Raw genomic sequence first — 22,678 nt, forward strand, 5'->3', positions numbered from 1 at the left:
GGGGATAACTTATCTTCCTCTCTGGATTAAAAAGATAAAAATAAGCAAAGTCAGCTCAGAAATAAACATTTGTGAATATGGTCAATGGATCTTCCACAAGGGTGCCAAGACCCACTCAATGGGGAAAGGACAGTATCATCAACAAATGGTGTTAGAAAAACTGGATTATCTACACCCAAAAGAATGAAATTGGACCCTTATCTTATACCACATACAAAAATTGACTCTAATCTCTGCCTTTAAGTGGTTCACTACCTAGTAAAAGATAAAGGCAAATATGCAGACTATTATTATACATCTAAGTGGATGAAAACATAAAAGTAAGACCAAAAACTATAAAATTCCTAAAAGAAAACATAGGAGAAAAGCTTTCATGATATTAGACTCAGCAATGATTTTTTAGATATGACACCAAAAGCACAAGCAAAAAAGCAAAAATAAGACAAATAGTACAAACTTAAAACTCAAACAAAAACTTTTGAGTATCAAAGAATATAATCAACAGAGTGCAAGGCAGCCTATAAAATAGGAGAAAATTGTGGAGAGTGGCTACAGTGTTCGGACAGGATCAAGCCTCAGACTGACTTGTGGCAAAGCCACGTACAAGTCCCAGCCTGGAGGGCAAAGCCCTCCCAGCACAACTATAGCCAAAAAGCCATGGTTGTAAGCCTGACCTTACAGTCCGACCCTGCAGTCCTCGGTAGCTAAGGGATGTGGGCTGAGGGAGGTACAGCAATGCTGCCTAAACAAAGCTTGACAGAGTTCAGAGAATGGCAACAACAGGAAAGAAGCAGATTTGAAATTCGCAAGAACACTGTAAACATCTTGCCCTTGTTTTGCTTTGTGTGATCTGACTATAAAATAAAGACTCGCTTACAGGCTGTGTGACTGTGTCCTCATACAGGCACAGTGATCCACCTGGCCCCAACTGTATTCTCGTTTATTTTCTTTAATCCTTCACCGCCCCTCCTCAAGTTCATCACTGGCCGTGCTGGACGCAGTTTAGAAAATATTTGCAAATCATATATCTGATAAGGGCTAATATCCAGAATATATAAAGAAGACATACCTACAGCTCAACAAGAAAAAAATCAATAACTCAATTTATGAAAAGCCAACAAGCAGATGAAAAATGAGAGAAATGCAAATCAAACCAGAGTGAAATGTCACTTCATATTCATTAGGATGGCTTCTATCAAAAACAAAAAAACAACAACAAAATAACAAGTGTTGGCGAGGATGTGGAGAAACTGGAACCGCTGTGCACTGCTGGTGGGATTATAAAATGGCACAACTGCTGTGGAAAACAGGATGGTGGTTCCTCACAAAATTTAAAAAAGAGCTGCTGGGTAAATATCCAAAAGAATTGAAAGCAGGGACTCAAAGAGGTATTTGCACAACCCATTTTCCTATCAGCAACTATTCACAGTAGCCAAGAGGTGGAAACAACCTAAATGTTCATCAACAGATGAATGGATAAACAAAATGTGGTATATACACATACAACAGAATATTACTCAGCCTTTAAAAGGAAGGAAATCCTTTTATATCCTATAAAGTGAATGAATCTTGAGGGCATTATGCTGAGTAAAATAAGCCAGTCACAAAAAATACAAATACTGTATGATTCCACTTACATGAGGTATCTAAAGTAGTCAAATGAAAGTAGAATGGTGGTTACCAGGGGCTGGGGGAGGGAAAGGGGAGTTGTTTAATGGGTCTAGTGTTTCGCATTTGTCAGATGACAATGTTCTGGAGATCAGTTTCACATCAATGTACAGAAACTTACTACTAAAGCATACAGTTTAAAATTATTAGGATGGTAAATTTTATGTATGTGCTTTTAACACACACACACACACACACACACACACACACACAGCCAAGTCAGAAAACTAATTATATTCTTTGTAGCATAACTCTGTGCTAAAATAACCTCATAGAGGTTATATGGACAAAATAAGTGTTAAAATATAAAAATATTTTATGCTCAGAAAACTTTGTTACCTGCAACAAATCCAACCACCAGATCTTTTCCAGTAGTAGAATGTTGACCTTTGACCCAGACTGTTTTGAGGCTATTAAAAGTGTAGAAATAGACAAAATTGGAGCAGCAGAGACTGGAGATAACTGGAAACCACCCTCGATATGGGGCCAGGCTAGGGAAAAAACAATAAGTAAAATAAAGATGGTGGACAAAAGCCACTAGAAATGAGTTAAGTCCTAGGAAAGGCTGATTATCATTCACATATTTTCAAAGTTCACTCCTACACTACAATGTACTTTACACTATACACATCTTACATTTTGAAGGATGCCCAAACCAAGAAATCTTTTTTAGCACCAATGACACCAAAGAAACAATAAACTTTCAGTGGCTGATTTACTGCTTTCCTTTAGTAATACTAAAGATAATTTCTTCATGGCTGTTAGCTAATACAGCATCATTCACATTTTATTACAGGGCAATAATATTTAAAATAAAGTAAATATAGAATATAAGTGCAAAAAAAGTGGTGGGGGCATATTATAAGAGTACAGGAACCAGACTAAGGGATTCCCCACCGGTCAAACCTGGAACAATTTGAGCACCAAAATAATAAAGTATAGTAATCAATTGTAAATCACTAGTAAAACAGAAATTTCTGAGTCCATATTGATATTAACTAAAGTAATTGCTCAGAGAGTGCTTATAATTGCAACAGAGGAAACATAAAATTATTCAGTGGCTAACTCAAATCTAAAAAAATCATGATTAGCCCAGCCGGTGTGGCTCAGTAGTTGAGCATTGACCTCTGAACCAGGAGGTTACAGTTAGATTCCCGGTCAGGGCACATGCCCCAGCTTCAGGCTGGATCATAATCCTCAGTAGGGGATGGGTAGGAGGCAGTCAATAAATGATTCTTATCATATTTTTAAAAAACCATGAATAACTAATAAAGATGAGGCCCAGAATACATAGCCTCATCTAATCATGAAGAAACATGAGGCAGACTTAAAATAAGCAGCATTTTATTTTTTAAAAGTGGGAGGAAGACTGACTATATTCTTTAAAAGTGTCAATGGCAGCCCTGTGTGACTCAGTTGGTTGAGTGTCATCCTGTGCACGGAAAGGTCGCCAGTTCAATTCCCAGTCAGAGCACATGCCTGGGTTACTGGCTTGATCCCCAGTGGGGGTACATGTAGGAAGCAACCATCGATCCATGTTTCTCTCTTACATTGATGTTTCTCTCTCCCTCCCTTCCTCTCTCTTTAAAAATCAATAAAAACATATTGAAAAAAACTTTTAAAAAAGTCAATGTCATAAGGGTAAAGGGTTTTGATGTATGAAACTTATTCTAAAATAATTTGAAAAAAATCTGTATACGGTGTGTGTGTGTGGTACAGAGAGAAAAGGAAGGAAAGAGGAAAGGAGGAAAGAATGCATAAGCCAATGACAAAACAAAACAAAAAAGTGATGCCCTAGCCAGTTTGGCTCAGTGGATAGAGCGTAGGCCTGCGGACTCAAGGGTCCCAGGTTTGATTCCAGTCAAGGGCACATACCTTGGTTGCGGGCACATCCCCAGTGGGGAGTGTGCAGGAGGCGGCTGATCAATGTTTCTCTCTCATCGATGTTTCTAACTCTTCATCCCTCTCCCTTCCTCTCTGTAAAAAATCAGTAAAATATATTTTTTTAAAAAAGTGTTAACAATAGGTGAATCTGGGTAAAGCACATACTAGTAATCAAGTTTTGCAACTTTTTGTAAATTTGAAGTTATTTCCAAATAAAAAGTTAAAAATAGTACATAACCTAGATGCACCTGATAGGAATGAACTACACAACTATTACCTTCTTCAGTTTACTGTACAAAAAACAAAATATTGATTTCATGGAAGACTCTACAATCAAGATTCAAAATGGCGAACCACAGGACTTGTACTTACCAGTCAAGTAATTACAAATTCACACTATAAGGCTATGAGAACGTACAGAAAGGAGTGTAGGCCTGTGAATCTCCTAGGGAGGTGCTTTTCTAACAAAGATGAAGGTGGTAGTACTCACAGGCCTTCTTCTTTAATGATCTCCAGGAGCACCATGTGTGTAGTTTTGGACTTTCTTTTCTCATCAACTACAAGAGGAAAAATATGTCTGTTATTCATGGATCATAGCATTTTAATTCAATGCCTAATACCCAAAGTAAAAGATGTGACAAAAGAAATTTATTTCTTGGGGGGTGGCAGGGGTAGGTTGAAGGGATTTAATGTGGGGGGGGGGGAGGGATAGGGAGGGGGTATCTGTAATATGTTCAATAAAGATTAAATTTTAAAAAAGAAATTTATTTCTTATATTCATAAGGCTCTCGTGTCCCCCTCCCCACCCAAAGTTACATATTCTCATTTTTATCTTAACATCTTATAGAGAGGAAATAAACTATCATCTCCCTTTTAGAGAAAAGGCTGTAGAAACAAAAGCTGTGAAGGACACGTGATTGGTAGCAGAGTCAGGATTAAAACTCAAGCTTCCAAAAAAAGAAAAAAAAAAACCTCAAGTTTCTAGCTCTGACCAGTGTTGCTCAGTTGGTTGGGCATCATCCAGTGCACTGAAATATTGCCGGTTCGATTCCCAGGCAGGGCACATGCCCAGGTTGCCAGCTTGATCCTGGTAGGGGGTGTGCTAGAGGCAGCCCATCGATGGCTCATTCTCACATCAATCTTTCTCTTTCTTCTTACTCTTCCTTCCTCTCTCTCTAAAAATCAATTAAAAAAAAACAACCCTCAAGTTTACAAACTTTGAGCCTTGTTGTGCTCTCTCCCTTCCACTCTCTCTAAAAACCAATGGAGAAAATATCCTCGGGTGAGGATGAACAAAAACAACAACAAAAAATAATTAAATTGGTACCTATATGGCTTATACGATAGCAAATTAGGAAACCTATATAGAAGGAATCTGGCAATAGCTATCAAAATTAAAAACACATTTACCCTTTGACCAGCAATCCCACTTCTAGGAATTTATTTCATAGAATTTACAGAAACAGTGGCATATGAATAAATCTATTCTACAAAAGAACCAACCAACCCAAGAATCTCCAATTGGGGGCAGCAGGGGGGTGGGGGTGGGGGGGGAGGGGGCGGCGCGGGTGGGGGGGGAGGGGGCGGCGCGGGGGAGGGGAGAGGTGGAAAATAGGTTATGGTGCATCCACACCATGGATCAGTCTACAGTTAGAAGAGGCTCCCAATGTACTGATTTGGAAGGCATCCAAAATATGCTGCTAAGTGAAAAATGCAAGGTACAGAACTGTGGGAAAAGTATGCTTTGGGCATAAGGAAGAAAAGAATATATATTCTTATTTGCTTGTTACTCCATAAAGAAACTCTGCAAAACTATTTGAGAAACTAGTAAGGACATTATCTGCAGGGAAGAAAAAAGAAAAAAGGGGGAAGACTAAAGTGAAATTTTTTACTATACTGTATATTTTTTTAATATTTTGTTTTATGAGTTGAGTCAGATGAAATTATTATCTATCCTAAGACTCTAAAATTAATTAAAAATAGTAGTTATGAAGGGTTATAACATAGGAATTAGTTTATTCAAAACTCATCTTACTCTTATCTCTTCATGTACATTTTGGCATAGGTTTGGGTATTTGGCTATAGTATGTTTCCTATTCTCTCTTCTTTTTTTGAGAAAATCCATCCTAAGCAAAAACTCTCCACTGTGCCTTTTAAAAGTCATATTATTTATTAGAAATAATCTCAATGATTCAAAACTATTAATGCAAGCCCAACCAGGTTGTCTCAGAATAGAAAATGGCTGAGGCTATGACTGATCCATGAACCTCTCTCAATTAATTAGGAAATAGCAATGATGATGAGTATTTAAAGTGTCAGTGAAAATGGACAACGGATCTCTAATGAAACAGTATCTTTGTGTTATTTTAGAACTTACTAGAAAAATATGATTGCTTCCTGACTCTACAAAAGATACTCACCTTGAAGTCGAAGTCGAGCTGTATCCAAAGGAAAAAACACTGTCATTGCTGTCACGCTGCCCTGAAATGTTTGAAAAGGCTTTAGGCATTACACATCACAAGGCAATGAGCCATAACTTTTAAAGGAACAAAAGTTCATTATTAACAATGGGTCAAATTAGGTTTTCAGTGAACAAATACATGCAACACTTTAACCTATTAGGATTATTATTGTTCACACTTCTATAGTTATGTACCTAAACAGAAGTATTACATTTTCTGGAAGAAATATATTTCTATCTCTCTGATATGGAAAAAACTTGTGGTGGTTCCCTAGAGATGACAATCTTATGGGTTTGGAACTTAGGACACTTGTCAAAGATAACAGGTAAATGGATTTGTAATCTTTCACAGGTCAGCTGATATTCTTATCCACTGGAATCAAAATATTCAGTAATCATACAAATAACTATTTCTATTCTCCGTGTTCAATCAAGATATTCACCACAAAGTAAAAGCGTAAGAACCATGTTGTTCTTTTTTATTTTTTTATTTATTTTTAATATATTTTATTGATTTTTCACAGAGAGGAAGGGAGAGGGATAGAGAGTTAGAAACATCCGATGAGAGAGAAACATCCATCAGCTGCCTCCTGCACACTCCCCACTGGGGATGTGCCCGAAACCAAGGTACATGCCCTTGACCGGAATCGAACCTGGGACCCTTCAGTCCGCAGGCGGACGCTCTATCCACTGAGCCAAACCGGTTAGGGCCATATTGTTCTTTTTAAAAAATTATTATTATTTTTTTGCCCTAACCGGTGTGCAGGAGGCAGCTGATCGGTGTTTCTCTCTCATCGATGTTTCTAACTCTCTATCCCTCTCCCTTCCTCTCTGTAAAAAATCAATAAAATATATTTTTAAAAATTATTATTATTTTTTTACTTTTTTATTGTTGACACTATTACAGATGTCTCAATGCTCGCCTCTCCCACCGCCACCTCGTCCCCAATCCCCTTCCCTCTGGCCATCACACTATTGTCTGTGTCTATGAGTTATGCATATATGTTCTTTGACTAATCTCTTCATTTTCTTTCATCCAGTCCCCCCTTCCCCTCCCCTCTGACAGCTGTCAGTTTGTTCCAAAGTATCTATGCCTCTGTTTCTATTTTGTTCATCACTTTATTTTGTTCATTAGATTCCACGTATAAGTGAGATCATATGGTATTTGCCTTTCTCTGACTGGCTTATCATATTATTCTTTATAATTTTGTTTGCTGTGCTTTAAATAAAATAGATACAATCTCTTTATTAAAAATTACATAAATAATTCATCCAAGATAACACAATGAAAAAATGATCAAGGAAAAAAAAGAAGCCAACAGCCAGACTTTCCATTCATAAGATCCTACAAATAAAAACAAGCATGTAGTTAGGGATGAAATTATACACATGAAATCTCTCCTGGGTTTATAGTTCTCAACCCAGATGCAGGCCCACTGGTGGTATATATTCTCAGCCAGAAGTCAAGTTTTAGGCTACTGATCAAATAATGGTTAAGTACAATAAACAAAAATTTACTAGGTCTCTTATCTATATAAATAGGTCAGCCAGCTCTGGCCAGGTGGCTCAGCTGGTTGGAGCACCGTCCAGAACACCAAAAAGGTCATGGGTTGGATTCCCAGTCAGGGCACATACCTAGATTTTGAGTTCGATACCCAGTTGGGGTATGTACGGTAGGTAATAGATCAATGTTTCTCTCTCACACTGATGTCTCTCTCTCTCTCTCTCTCTCTCAAATCAATAAACATATTCTCTGGTGAGGATTAAATAAATAAATAAATAAATAAATAAATAAATAGGAGAGAAACCAAGATGGCGGAATAGGTAAACACAGGAAATTGCTGTCTCGCACAACCACTTCAAAACTACAACTAAAAGACAAAACGGTCATCATCCAGAACCAAAGGAAGGCTTGCTGAGTGGAAATTCTATAACTAGAAGGAAAGAGAAAAGCACACTGAGACTCAGAGGAGGAGCGGAAGTAAAGTGCAGAGATACAGAGGTGCACGGGGCAAGGGCTGGCAACTGAGGACACAGTTGTCTTTTTCAATCGGGAGGGAGACACACGCTCCGACGGTTCTGAACTCTAGTTCCGGGTGAGCCTCTGGGGACCCAGACTCATACGGGGAGAAACTGGACTGTCTGGCAGCGGGCGGAACTCGAGGGTCGCTTTCTCTCAGAGGTGCTTGCAGCGATTACCACGGGACACTGAGACCAGGGGCCTCTTAGGGCAGGGCTGAGGATCAGCCATAGCTGTTTGCTCCGCTCTGTTGATTCCCTGAGACCCCGCCCCACCCAAGCTGTACGCAGAGGCTTTTGCATATGAATGGGCTGGCCCTATGCAATCTAAAATCACCTAACAAACTGCAGCTGGGCCAGACAGACCCAGAACTTCCAAAAGAAGGCCCAAAACCCCACAGCAGCTTGCATTGCTTCACAGCTGGGCCTCATCTGGGCACTTCCAAACCTGAAACAAGGAAGAGGAATCTGCAGATCTCTCCGTAGCCCCTGCTGGGTAGCCTCAGGCAGAGGCTAAATTAGCACCTCCTTAGAGATCCAAGAGCCAGTGTACCCAGTGGTCAGAGTGGGACCATCCAGATTACAACTCCTCAGATCCATAAGGGACACACTCAAGGGGCAGACTCAGTGAGCACCAAAGCTTCACTGAAGCAAGTCTTGCCCCAGAAGGGTGTCTCCAGCACAGAAGTTCTCCCACCATAGACACAGCTGATTCTCGCAGCCAATTGACCTGGAGCTCAATTCCTCCCAGTGATACCTACAACAAGCAAGGCTTAACTACAACAAGGCTGTGCACAAAGCCCACAAAGGGGTGCACCAAGAGTGTCCACCTCAGGTAATTGGGGAGGCTGAGCCACTGGGCCCTATAGGACACCTAGCACTCAAAGCCACTCTATCAACACAGGGAAGCATAAAAAATGCGGAGACAAAGAAACAGGTCACAGCCCTAGCCGGTTTGGCTCACTGGATAGAGCGTTGGCCTGGGGACTGAAGGGTCCCAGGTTTGATTCCGGTCAAGGGCATGTACCTTGGTTGCAGGCACATCCCCAGTAGGGGGTGTGCAGGAGGTAGCTGATCGATGCTTCTCTCTCATCGTTGTTTCTAACTCTCTATCCCTCTCCCTTACTCTCTGTAAAAAATTAATAAAATATATATTAAAAAAAGAAAAAGAAACAGGTCACAAATGACAGAAATAGAGGAAAGGAAACTACTGGATATAGAGTTCAAAACCATGGTTATAAGGTTTTTCAAAAATTTTCTAGAAATCGCCAATAAATTTAGTGAGATGCTCGATAAATCTAGTGAGACCCTCGAGGATATGAAAAAGGACCAATTAGAAATTAAGCATACACTGACTGAAATAAAGAATAATATACAGAGATCCAACAGCAAACTAGAGGATCGCAAGAATCAAGTCAAAGATTTGAAATACGAAGAAGCAAAAAACACCCAACTGGAAAAGCAAAAAGCAAAAAATATGAAGATAGTGTAAGGAGCCTCTGGGACAACTTCAAGCGTACCAATATCCGAATTATGGGGGTGCCAGAAGAAGAGAGAGAGCGCAAGATGTTGAAAACCTATTTGAAGAAATAATGACAGAAAACTTCCCCCACCTGGTGAAAGAAATAGACTTACAAGTCCAGGAAGTGCAGAGAACCCCAAACAAAAGGAATCCAAAGAGGACCACACCAACACAAATCATAATTAAAATGCCAAGAGCAAAAGACAAAGAGAGAATCTTAAAAGCAGCAAGAGAAAAACAGTTAGTTACCTACAAGGGAGTACCCATACGATTGTCAGCTGATTTCTCAACAGAAACTATGCAGGCCAGAAGGGAGTGGCAAGAAATATTCAAAGTGATGAATACCAAGAACCTACAACCAAGATTACTTTACCCAGCAAAGCTATCATTCAGAATTGAAGGTCAGATAAAGAGCTTCACAGATGGCCGAAACCGGTTTGGCTCAGTGGATAGAGCGTCGGCCTGCGGACTCAAGAGTCCCAGGTTCAATTCCGGTCAGGGCCATGTACCTTGGTTGCGGGCACATCCCCAGTAGGAGATGTGCAGGAGGCATCTGGTCGATGTTTCTCTCTCATTGATGTTTCTAACTCTCTATCTCTCTCCCTTCCTCTCTGTAAAAAATCAATAAGATATATTAAAAAAAAAAAAAAAGAGCTTCACAGATAAGAAAAAGCTAAAGGAGTTCATCATCACCAAACCAGTATTATATGAAATGCTGAAAGGTATTCTTTAAGAAGAGGAAGAAGAAGAAAAAGATAAAGATACAAATTATGAACAACAAATACACATCTATCGTCAAGTGAATCTAAAAATCAAGTGAATAAATAATCTGATGAACAGAATAAACTGGTGAATATAATAGAATCAGGGGCATAGAAAGGGAGTGGAATGACAATTCTTTGGGGGGGAAAGGGGTGTGTGGGGTGCAGGAAGAGACTGGACAAAAATCGTACACCTATGGATGAGGACTGGGGCGGGGGGCGCGGGACGGGTAAGGGCAGAGGGTGGGGTGGGAACTGGGTGGAGGGGAGCTATGGAGGGTAAAAAGAGGAACAACTGTAATAATCTGAACAATAAAGATTTAATCTAAAAAAAAAAAATAGCTCAGCCAGCTTGACAGGGAGAACACTGTACTGTCTTATTAGTATTCTTCAAAACTCAGATTAAATGTTACCATCACCCGCCCCCCCCCCCAACAGGGTTACAATTGATAGTTCATTCCTCTACATTCCCACAGCACTTGTTTACATCTCTTACAGCACTTATATTATGGTTGAAAAATATTCCATTTTCTTATACATAATAGTTTTTTTAATCCTCATCCAAAAAATTTTTTAAATTGATTTTAGAGAGGAAGGGAGGGAGAAAAACAACAACACATCAATGTGAGTGAGAAACATCGATCGGTTGCCTCTCCTATGCCCCCGACCAAGGATCAAACCCGCAACCTTTTGGTGTACAGAATAATGACTTGCCAACCAACTGAGCCATCTGGCTAGAGCACTAAACAGCTTTTTAAGATTGTGACTGAGCACTCCATTTTCTGATTGTTGCTGTTGTCTATGCTTCTTGCTCACAGTGCCTTGTTTCTCTTTGAGTTCAGTTAGTTGGATGGAGCTGGTTATTTACCTTAGAATTTTATTTTGGGGCATTCTTTTCGACCCCATGAAGATAAGTATCTCTGGAAAGGATATCTGTTAGGCACTTTGGCTCCATCCTGCTGGAATCACTCTTAAGTTATTGGTTTTAGGTTTTCAAATGATGCAAGTAGTGGGAGGGCTTGTGGTTTCAAAATCTCACTGGTGATCCACTCCCCATCCCACTCCCGGCCCCTAATCAGTGCCAAGGTTGGAGATAGCTGATTTTCCTGGGGAGAAGTAAGATTATTTCCTATTCATTCACCTTTATAGCATATTCCTTTGGGAAAGTCGTCTTGGACAGACTTTCTCGCCTTCCCTGTATCTCTGGAAGCTACAAACCTAAAGTTCATGTTTATTTGGTTAAGCAATTTCTGCTCTCCTTGCCCCTGGGTCCTGCCTTTACTCATTCTCCAGTCTGAGTATTCCTTATATTCTTGTCACCTTATTAATAGTTTTAAGAAGTTATTTTTAAAAAAACATTTTATACAAGTTTTTATTATAAAGGGAAATTTTCAGGAGAAGTTTTGATTAGCTCCTGAATTAGAAACAGAAATCACAATGTATTTTACTATGTAACTATTAAAATATTGATTATTAAATTATTTAAAATATTATTAAAATATTTACAATTTGTGAATGTGTTTACCTTTTACAGTTTATTCTACTTCATTCTTATTTCATAATAAACTTCTAGAAGAGCAAGTTGGTAACATATCATATTTTGAATCTATTTCCCCATAATATCTAACACGATTCTTCTATATTCCCTGTATATTTAAATATATTTCGAACTTAACCCCCTGCCTCCCAAAAGTTTATAAAAGTTAGTAGAGTAACAAGTACTAAACAAAAGCAAATCAAAACAAACATAAAACAGCAACCAGTTTACCCTGGATATGAAAATTAGGAAAATGACAAAATCAGAGAGGAACTCCCTCCCATCCCCCTGCAGAAATCTGAAGGTAGGAACTTTGTACACAGGTATCTGATTAATGACACACCACGGGATATTCAGGGAGTTATCCAAGTAACCTCAGGAGCTTCCAACCAGAAAGACCGGAACACAAATACAAGCACTGCTCTAACAAAGTACATCTGATATAAAATAGCAAGTCTTTGAATCAGTTTGAGTTGTAGCTAGAAAAACACAGGGTTATCTGCTAGAAGAACTATAATGGGGAGAATCAATATTTCTTGCTGATTTACTGGATGTGGACTACAAGAGAGAAGAGAGTCACCTTTATAGCATTGACAGAAATAAGAATGTCAAAAGAGGGACCTCGCCCTAGCCGGCTTGGCTCAGTGGATAGAGCGTCAGCCTGTGGACTGAAGGGTCCCAGGTTCGATTCCGGCCAAGGACACATGCCTGGGTTGCGGGCTCGATCAATGATTCTCTCTCATCATTGATGTTTCTATCTCTCTCTCTCCTTCTTCCTTCCTCTCTGAAATCAATAAAGAAATATATTTAAAAAAAAAAAAAAAAAAGAGGGACCTTATTTTAAGAAATTACTAGTTCAATCTTAGACATAGTGAATTGAGATGATAAATTAACTACTCTCACCTGGGTTCTAACGGTATCATACAGCCTGTGCACAAGATTCTATGTCTTAGCAATCATTGCACTGTACTGTATTTAGTTAAAGAGTTTTTCTTCCTTATTAGACCACTAGAGGCTTGGTGCACAGATCTGTGCACCGGTGGGGTTCCTCCGCCTGGCCTGTGGGGATTGGGCTGAAACCAGCTCTCCAACATCTCCCCAGGGGTCCCGGATTTCGGGAGGGCAGTTCTCAGGTGACACACCACGGAATCCAGCTCCCTCCTCTCTTCTCTCAATATTATGTCACTTTCTCTCTGTATCTGTCTCGCTTCTTTCATCTCACTTTACCCTAACTTTGGCGGTAACTGACGACTTGTGGGCATTTAGCTGGAAAATGCATTTATTTAGGAAACAGGATTTACTTAGCCTGGAATCTAGTAGGCCTAGGGCAGGACCCTGCTCAATGTCAGGCTCCTGCGCAGGCCTTCGGCCCAGGCAGAGTCCTGTGGCAGCGGAACCTCCTTCTTCCCGCCTGAGCTGCTCCTTTGCCTCCTTCCCTCCCCGGAGGTTGCCCGCTGGCACAACTGTCCGCAAGGAAGGAGGGAAGCTGCAGCCGGTTTCCCAGGCGAGAGTAGCAGTGGGAAAATTCACTGCCTCCACTGGAAGTCGGTATTAAGCAGATGGGCCGGCGCCAGACACTGGGGCCGCAGCCAGTAGGTCCTGCACGTCTCATCATTTAGCTAATCGAGTGGAAAAGTTTCTATAAGGGCCACACCCACGACCTCTGCAATGGGCTAGAGGCCTGGTGGGGAGCCAGACCCAAAGCGGGGAGCCAATGGGCTAGAGGCCCGGTGCACCGGTGGGGTCCCTCGGCCTGGCCTGCGGGGATTGGGCTGCAACCAGCTCTCCGACATCTCCCCGAGGGGTCCTGGATTGCGAGAGTTGTTCTCGGGTGATGCACCCTGGAATCAGGCTCCCTCCTCTCTGGTTCTAGGTGCGTCACCTGAGAACAGCAGCTGCCAAGTCAAGGCAGCTCAGCAGCTCCTGCGTTGAGTGTCTGCCCCCTAATGGTCAGTGTGTGTCATAGCTACCGGTCAACTGCTCAGCCCATTGGATGGTCACTTAGGCAAATTTTATATATATATACATGCATGCCGAGGGCAGGAACCTAACAATTCAGTAATTATTTAATGACTAAATAGCTTTAAAAAGAGTATTATTTTTTAATCCTCACCCAAAGATACATTTTTAATGATTTAGAGAGGGAGAGAGAGAGAAACATCAATGTAAGAGAGACACATTGACCAGTTGCCTCCGGTACACACCACAAGAGAAGTCAATTGGCAATACCATACTGCAGCCTAGGAGAGAGATGACAGCTAGAGATAAGAATGGCAAGAAAAGTCACATAAATCATTTTCAGCCTAAATTCCTGGGCATTTCTGGTTCTCTCTCTCTGTTATAAATAATCCCAGAGTGGACACCTGGATTTCTTAATGTATCAGTATCTACATTTCAGATTATATATAAAAAACATAGATAGTTTACACATTTTCTGGGTGGAGTCTCTCCTATAAAGGTCAATAAACATCCAAAGTCTACTTTTTAATTTGGCCAACACAAACACTCATGGAGTTGAACTGAAGTACCTAACACCACAGACAGAGCCAGAATGAAATAGTGGGGTAAACCTGGTTTTTGGTCCCCTATACATGTGCAATATTATGGAATAAAAGAGATGGACACACATAGATATAGAAGCAGAGAATCATGCCTTTTAAGTATAAATAATGATATTTGGGTTGGCCTTCCAACCAAGTCACCAAATTCTACCATTTCTAAAATGTTTATTCACTCTTGAAGGATGAAAAATAGTAAAAATATAAATTAAAAAAATGCAATGCCAGTCCCAATAGCAATTTCCAAGAGGAGTCCAAAATTATTTGAGTTGTAGAAGCACCACTGAAATTAGTGGACAGCACCTCCTGATAGAGTACATGGCATTATTGGACAGAAGGATTATTTTAAAAAGAAAAAAAAAACACAACTAAAATATATTTTCAGTGGTAGATCTTGAGCTAATAAAATTCCAAAGATTTAAAACCACTTACTGTGGCGTCATATTCAAAAATATATTTTTCATTTAATCCATGTTATAACATGTCTTCCCCCTGATATAACAATCAAGCTAACTTTCACACCTATACACAGTCAAATATACAAGATAAACAAAAGGCCTAATGGATTACACACCTGAGTGTCTAATGGAAAGAGCATGGGCTTTGGAATAAAAAAAAACCAAGGTTCAGGTTCCAGTTATAATACATAAACTACAAATCTCCATGCCTCAATTTCCTCATTTGAAATTTTGGGACCAACACCTAATTGTTGAGGTTGCTGTAAGGAGTGAGAATTAACTTTTGGAAAGCACCTAGCATCGTATCAAGCATCTCACCCAGTCCCGCCCCGCCGACCACCTTCTAATTAATTTCCTTTCAATGTGCACGAATCGTGCACTGGGTCACTAGTACAACTATAAAGAAATCAAATCAAATAAGAATGGAAAAAGTCAGTAGACTAAGCCATTAGAAAGTTGGTGATGGCCTCTAAAGAGCAGTTCCAGTGGTCAGAGTAGGATCAGGAGAGGCAGTTAAGTACAGAATATTCTTTCAATAAAGTTAGCATAACGGGAAGGGGAATGAGCAACAGCTAAGAAAGGCAGAGTCTCCAGACCATATTGGTATGGTTTTATGACAAGACAGGGCTACGTGTGTTTGAAGGACAAAAGGAAGTGAACAGTGTAGAAAGATTAAAGTGATAGGAAAGAGGTGAAAATTAATGGAGCAAAGTCCCAAAAGATAACTGGGTTTGGGTAAGGGGGAAGGATCAAGATCCAAAGCAGCAGAGGTGGATGCGTCTGTTTTCCTGAGAAAAACAGAATGTAGGGAAATGTGTGTACAACTCCAGTTGATTCTGTAATTAGAAAAAAAACAGAAAAGTCAGAAAGCTCATCTCATGTAGCCTCTATTTTATCTTAATAACAGACAAACATGCAAATTGTCCATACCTTAGCTACACCTTAAGCCACACTCACCAGCCAATCAGAGAGACTATATGCAAATTAACCCAACCAAGATGGCGGCCAGCAGCCACGGGGCTGGAGCAAGCAGGAGGCTTGGTTGCCCCAATGATGGAAGAAGCCAAGCTTCCTGGCCAGCTGCTGCCCCCTCTCAAGCCACAAAGTTTCAATTATAGAAGGTAAATAAACCCCAGATACCTGCTTCCAGTCGCCATGGCCACGGAGCTGGAGCGAATAAAAAAAAAAAAGGAAAGGCTGGGAGCTTCGGTCGCCAGGGGGCTTGGTCAGTCAGAAAACAGCCCTCAGCCCCTCACCCAGACTGGCCAGGCATCCCAGTGGAGACCCCCACCCTGAAGGGGGTTTGGGCAGCCTGAAAACAGCCATCAGCCCCTCACCCAGGCTGGCCAGGCACCCCACTGGGAACCCCCACCCTGAAGGGGGTTTGGGCAGCCTGAAAACAGCCATCAGCCCCTCACCCAGGCTGGCCAGGCACCCCAGTGGGGACCCCCACCCTGAAGGGGGTTTGGGCAGCCTGAAAACAGCCATCAGCCCCTCACCCAGGCTGGCCAGGCACCCCAGTGGGGACCCCCCACCCTGAAGGGGGTTTGGGCAGCCTGAAAACAGCCATCAGCCCCTCACCCAGGCTGGCCAGGCACCCCAGCGGAACCCCCACCCTGATCCAGGACACCCTTCAGGGCAAACCAGTCGGCCCCCCACCCGTGCACCAGGCCTCTATTCTATATAATAAAAGGGTAATAAGCAATTTGACCCTAACAGCAGAACAACTGGGAATGACTGGTCACTATGACACACACTGACCACCAGGGGGCAGATGCTCAATGCAGGGGCTGCCCCCTGGTGGTCAGTGCGCTCCCACAGGGGGAGCTCTGCTCAGCCACAAGCCAGGCTGATGGCTGCCAGCACAGCAGTGGTGGCGGGAGCCTCTCCTGCCTCCACAGCAGCACTAAGGATGTCTGACTGCAGCTTAGGTCTGCTCCCTGCTGGCAAGTGGACATCTCCCAAGGGCTTCCAGGCTGCCTGAGGGATGTCTGACTGCCAGCTTAGGCCCGATCCCCCAGGGAGCGGGCCTAAGCCAGCAGGTGGACATCCTCCGAGGGGTCCCAGACTGCAAGAGGGCATAGGCCGGGCTGAGGGACACCCCCAAGTGCACAAATTTTTGTGTACTGGGCCTCTAGTCTAGAACATAAAAGGTGAGATCTGCTACAAGTGAAGGGAATGGGAGAAAACCTCAATTCCACTGGACTTCTAAACCTGGGTACAAATAGTGTATTTGCAAGAAATATCTGAAAAAGAAATGAATGATTACGGCCTTACTACACTATTCCAGGTATTGTGCTAGGTGCTCTACAAGTGTTACCACATTTACTTCTCAGGAGAACCCAGTAAGTGAAGTGTTATTGTCCCTGTTTCATAGAAAGTTAGAAAACTAATTAAACTTAGGATGGTGAACACACAATACAATATACAGATGATGTATTATACAATTGTACACTTGAAACCTATATAATATTATTAACCAATGTAAACACAATACATTCAATAAAAAAATAAAAGCTAAAAAAAAAAAGACTGCATAAAACCTTTACGATTGGTTTCTGAAGTCTTTTTAATGACAGGATATAGTACAGTGATGGCGAACCTTTTGAGAATTTTGAAAAACCCTAACTTAACTCTGGTGCCGTGTCACATATAGAAATTTTTTGATATTTGCAACCATAGTAAAACAAAGATTTATATTTTTGATATTTATTTTATATATTTAAATGCCATTTAACAAAGAAAAATCAACCAAAAAAATGAGTTCGCGTGTCACCTCTGACACGAGTGTCATAGGTTCGCCATCACTGACATAGTACATATCTGATGTTTGGGGCCATATAGCACCATTCCTCTTTCCTAAGGGTGGGCTGATTTCCTTTACTTCTTCCCACTGCATACAATCTTGGTAGGATGGTAAATCCAGGTGCCCACCCTCTACCTGTTACAGTCAAGGTGTGAGCACATGGCCTTGAGCATGACTAATAGGGACTAGAGGGGCTGGAGGGGCAGAAGAAATAGGGATAGAATCCACTGTTTCCAGTGGTGGTGCCCAATAGACATTCTGTAGCGACTGCTTCAGAAATCTCTTGGGAGTCTGTTGGTTCCTTCCTATTTCAAGTCGTCAGCCTCCCCACTGATCCTGAGAGCTCCCAAAGAACCTGCCAATAGACTTCCGTTTTGTTAAATTACCCAAACTCTGTTTCTCCAGCTTGTAACCAGAGAACTCTGATATACATGGAGAAATGCTATATATTCTGAAACAAACACATCAAAGAAAACTCCAGAATCCATACCAGTTATATAAACAAAAAAACCTATTTGTAAATACTTATTTGTATATAAATATAAACACAGAGAATGAGGAAGATACAACCACTTTTTAACAAAGTTTCTAATAAACTTTAAACCAAATATCTTTGCATAGTACAAGAGACTCTTGGACTTCATATCCTTCTACTCTCTCCCATCTTTTACACCAGCTATGTCAGAACTAGCTTGAAGTTCCCTGAATGCTGATGTATATATTGGGGCCTTTGAACATGCTTTTTTGTCCTAAAAGTCTCGTATTGCCTTCCTATTTCACTTTGCCTAGCAAATTCCTATTCTTCCTTCAAGACCTGGTCTATATATGCCAACCACAGGGATTTCCTGTCACCTTCACAGGTGCAGCACCTCTTCTTCCTTGGTACCACCAGGGGCCTTGTCTCCTCTTCCACTTTATACTTAAGAGCTTCTTTTTTTTTTTTTTTTTTTTTGAGTTTCCTTTTTTTTAATTTTTATTATTTTTCGCTTAAAGTATTATAAAGGGTATTACATAAGTGTCCTTTTTTTCCCCCCTGCCCTTGACAAGCCCCTGCCCTCCCTTACCCCCCAGTGTCTTATGTCCATTAGTTATGGTTATATGGGTGCATACAAGTCCTTCGGTTGATCTCTTACTCCCCTCCCTCCTGTCCCCCAACCCTCCCTGGCCTTCCCACTGCAGTCCGACAATCAGTTTGAGGCAGCTCTGCCACTGTATTTATTATTGTTCAAAAGTTTGTAATGGTCTTAATTATCCATGAAAGAGTGAGATCATGTGGTATTTTTCCTTCATTGACTGGCTTGTTTCACTTAGCATAATGCTCTCCAGTTCCATCCATGCTGTTGCAAATGGTAGGAGTTCCTTAAGAAGAGCTTCTTGAGGACAGGAACTCTTACACTGACCTTTATATCCAGAAGGCCTTGTACAGTGAATCAACAAACCAAATCTACTTGGTTTCTATTTCTAAAGGCAGGTACTTTGTGTATATGGTAAAAAGTCCAGTGTATCCTGGCCGGTGCACCAAAAGATCACCGGTTTGATTTCCGGTCTCAGCACATGCCTGGGTTGTGGGTTTGATCCCCAGTATGGGGTGTGCAAGAGGCAGCCGATCAATGATTTTCTCTCATTCATGTTTCTATCTCTCTTTCCCTCTCTGAAATCAATAAAAAAATATATTTTTAAAAAATAATAAAAGCAATGTTGTGACATTTTTGTGATGAAACTTTTTCCTTCGGAAGCAACCAGAAGAAAATAGGGTCCATGTTGTGTGGCTTAACCTTACTTAATCAGAGGTTTGCAAAGAGTTGAGAACCACAAATGAATAACAAAATACAATGCAAATTCTCACTCAGATATGTGCTAGGAATAGTACTGCCCCCAAGGAAAGCTAGAGAAAAAAAGTATTCTTACAAATCTTTCTACTGAAAACTCTAACATAGCTTATGGGCGAAAGAAAGGCCATAGCCAATTTGGGGTGCATAATTTCAAGAACTTTTAACAAGAGAAAAATAGGCAATAAAAAGAGGGGGAAAGAGATATGTCTTTGTAGGTTAAATAGAAATATATCATCTCTTCCCCCAGTCACTCTCTATAGCAAGGGTCAGAAAACTATGGCCACAACAAATATTTCCCATTCAATCTTGGATGTACTCCAATTATTCACCCTACCATGCCATCAAAACGCTAAAAAAAAACAACAACACCAAAAACAAAAAAAACGCTTCTCAAGTAACCATTGGACTTTTATGTTGATAAAACATGAAAGTCCAATGGTTATTAAAATCCTCTTATTTGACCCATCCGTAGCATCTGACCCAATAGGTCTATACCCATCTCCATGTGATATTCAGAACAACACAGTCTCTTAAGTTTTCTTAACACAGTCTCCTACCCCTACCAGCCTCTCCACAGCCTCCTTTGCTGGTGCTGTCTCACTTTCCTAACCTCTTAATGTTGGTGCTCCAAGGCTTGGTCTGGGAGACTTTTCTCTCAGTTCATACTCATTTTTAAAAAATATATTTTATTGATTTTTTACAGAGAGGAAGGGAAAGGGAGAGGGATAGAGAGTTAGAAACACTGATGAGAGAAACATCGATTCAGCTGCCTCCTGCACACTCCCTACTGGGGATGTGCCCGCAACCAAGGTACATGCCCTTGACCGGAATTGAACCTGGGACCCTTCAGCCCGCAGGCTGATGTTCTATCCACTGAGCCAAACCGGTTAGGGCCACACTCATTTTCTTGGTGAACTCATCTAGTCTCACGACTACGCTTAGGCATTTCAAATTAACTAGTCCAAAACCAAAACCAAACTTATGTCCCCCAAAACCTGTTCCGTCACAGTCTTCACCAGCTCAATATATGGGAACATCATCCTTCCAGTTGCTGAAGCCAAAAACTCTTGGGAGTCAACCAACCCTCATTCTGTTACACCCCATATCCAATCCACCATCACACCCTGGTGGCTCAACCTTATATATTCCAGTTTAACAATCACTTTCCAGCACCTCCACTACCATCGTGGTCCAAGCCATCATCATCTCAGGCAAGAGACGATGTAATAGCTCCCTGACAGTTTCCTTGCTTCCAGCTTTGCTCCCTTTTAGTTCACTCTGAACAGAGAGAGCAGTCAGGGTGATCACATTTAAAATGTAAAGCAGCCCTAGCCAGTTTGGTTCAGTGGATAAAGCATCAGCCTGCAGATATCTTTGCACAGTATATGAGACTCTTGGACTTCATATCGTTCTACTCTCCCAGGTTCAATTCCAGCCAAGGGCACATGCCTGAGTTGCAACTTCAATCCCCCAGGAGGGTGTGCGGGAGGCAGCTGATCAATGACTCTCTCTCATTGATGTTTCTATCTGTCCCTCTCCCTTCCTCTCTGAAATCAATAAAAAATATATTTTAAAATATAAAATAAAATGTAAATCAGCAAGTTGCTGCAATTGCTAGCTAGCTCCCTTTCCCACTCGGAGTTAAAGTCTCACACAATGTGGTCCCCTGAAACCTATTTGCCTCTTTGTTCCCTCCACTCCAAGAACACAGGCCTCCACGCCCACCCGAGAGCATGTCAAGCAAACTTCCCACTCAGCCTCTTTACTCTGGCGAAAGGCTCTTCTCATTTAAGGAAGGAACAGAGATTCACTGCCATGAACTACTGTGTCATCTAATTCTCATAACCACTCTGCGAGGGAAGTTTCAATACCCCCCCTTTACAGATTGGGAGAGTGAGGTTTACGGGCCACCCATCTAACAAGCAATGGAGTTGGGGTTCAGCCCTGATTAGTCTGCACAGTACATGAGCTCTCCGTGAGTTTCGAGGGGCTATAGGGAGAGCGATCAGTGATACTCCTCTGAAGCCACACCAAGACCAACAGCTACAGGTGTGTGTTGACAGTTAGAGAAAGCGAGCAGAAAGGGCGGCAGAGAAAGAAGATGAGAACCCGAAGAGGAACTTACCCAAGTCAAGAATGGAAAGTTTCAAGGAAAAGGGGGAGGGGTGTCAAATGGAACTGAGACACCAGACGCCCAAGAACCCAGCACATGCCTCACAGTAAACACACGTACGACGGACAGCAATTCTGACCTGGATTTTTTAAAAAATGTATCTTCTATCAATAACATTAGCCAGAGATATCCTATTCGGTGGGCACTTCCACATGCCTGCAGTTCAGTGTGTGGCAATAGGTGTAGTTGAGCATGTGATTCAGCAACACAGCATCACATCCAGGTGTCCCTTGGCCCATGTGAGAAGTTGGTGTGTTGGGTTGGCTGAGGTGACCATTAAATCTCAGAAGGCAAAGGAAGCAGCACTGATCTTCTGCCCGACCCCTGTGGGTATGTGGAACCACCTGTCTACATCCAAGCTGGTCCCTCAACAAGCCGGAGCGGCAGCCAGGGCCGGAGGGCGAGTGACAGCCCTCACGCCAAATTCTCCCGGGACTTCTCGCCTCGGCCCCCTTCCTTTCCGTCCCACCGTCACGACAGGAGAGCCCAGACCCGAACCCACACGATCTCCCTCATCCCCATCCCCCAGACACATCCCGGCAGTGACCCCGGAGAAACACCAAGACCCGCCGCGGCCCGGGCGTGAAAACCCCGCCTCACCACGGCTCCGGCCACAGCGTGGACCAAGCTTTCGTAGGACAGCACGGAAGCCATTGGTGCGGTTCCCCTCAGACTGAGCCACACTTTTCCCGCAGGAGCCGAGGCCAGGCGGGTGAGGAAAGAGGAGCCAGAGCTGGGAGCGAAGCGTCACAAGCTCCACCCTCTCGGCCCCGCCTCCTCCGGAAGAACCACTTCCGGGTCGTAGGGCGCCCTGTCTCCCAGCTAGAGGACGCCGGGGGCTGAAAACGCCCCCTTGGCTCTGATTGGCCCGTACAGCGTGTACGGGGCGGAGCAGCGCAGTGTTGGCTCCACCCCACGGAGCGGTGTGACAGCCTCCTAGAAGTTCCAAAATCTGGGCAGGCTTGCTTCACACCTACCAAACACTGGGGACTTCAGAAA

At 42.2% G+C, this 22,678-nt stretch overlaps 1 protein-coding gene across 1 annotated transcript in view; it reads right to left on the bottom strand.

Annotated features, from left to right (window-relative positions):
- SLC25A17 (solute carrier family 25 member 17) overlaps window positions 1-22,428 on the bottom strand; it is a 41,547-nt gene extending 19,119 nt beyond the window's left edge. Inside the window, exons 1-4 of the mRNA XM_070411183.1 lie at window positions 22,280-22,428; window positions 5,973-6,033; window positions 4,043-4,109; window positions 2,008-2,159 (exon numbers count right to left, since the gene is read on the bottom strand). Coding sequence (XP_070267284.1) covers window positions 2,008-2,159; window positions 4,043-4,109; window positions 5,973-6,033; window positions 22,280-22,333 — 334 coding nt within the window. The 5' untranslated portion in view covers window positions 22,334-22,428. The remainder of the gene's footprint in view (window positions 1-2,007; window positions 2,160-4,042; window positions 4,110-5,972; window positions 6,034-22,279) is intronic.
- Between the last annotated feature and the right edge of the window lie 250 nt (window positions 22,429-22,678).

This window comes from Myotis yumanensis, unplaced genomic scaffold, assembly GCF_028538775.1.
Source record: "Myotis yumanensis isolate MYYU_CA2020_CCGP unplaced genomic scaffold, mMyoYum1.0.hap1 SCAF_3, whole genome shotgun sequence".
NCBI lineage: Eukaryota > Metazoa > Chordata > Mammalia > Chiroptera > Vespertilionidae > Myotis > Myotis yumanensis.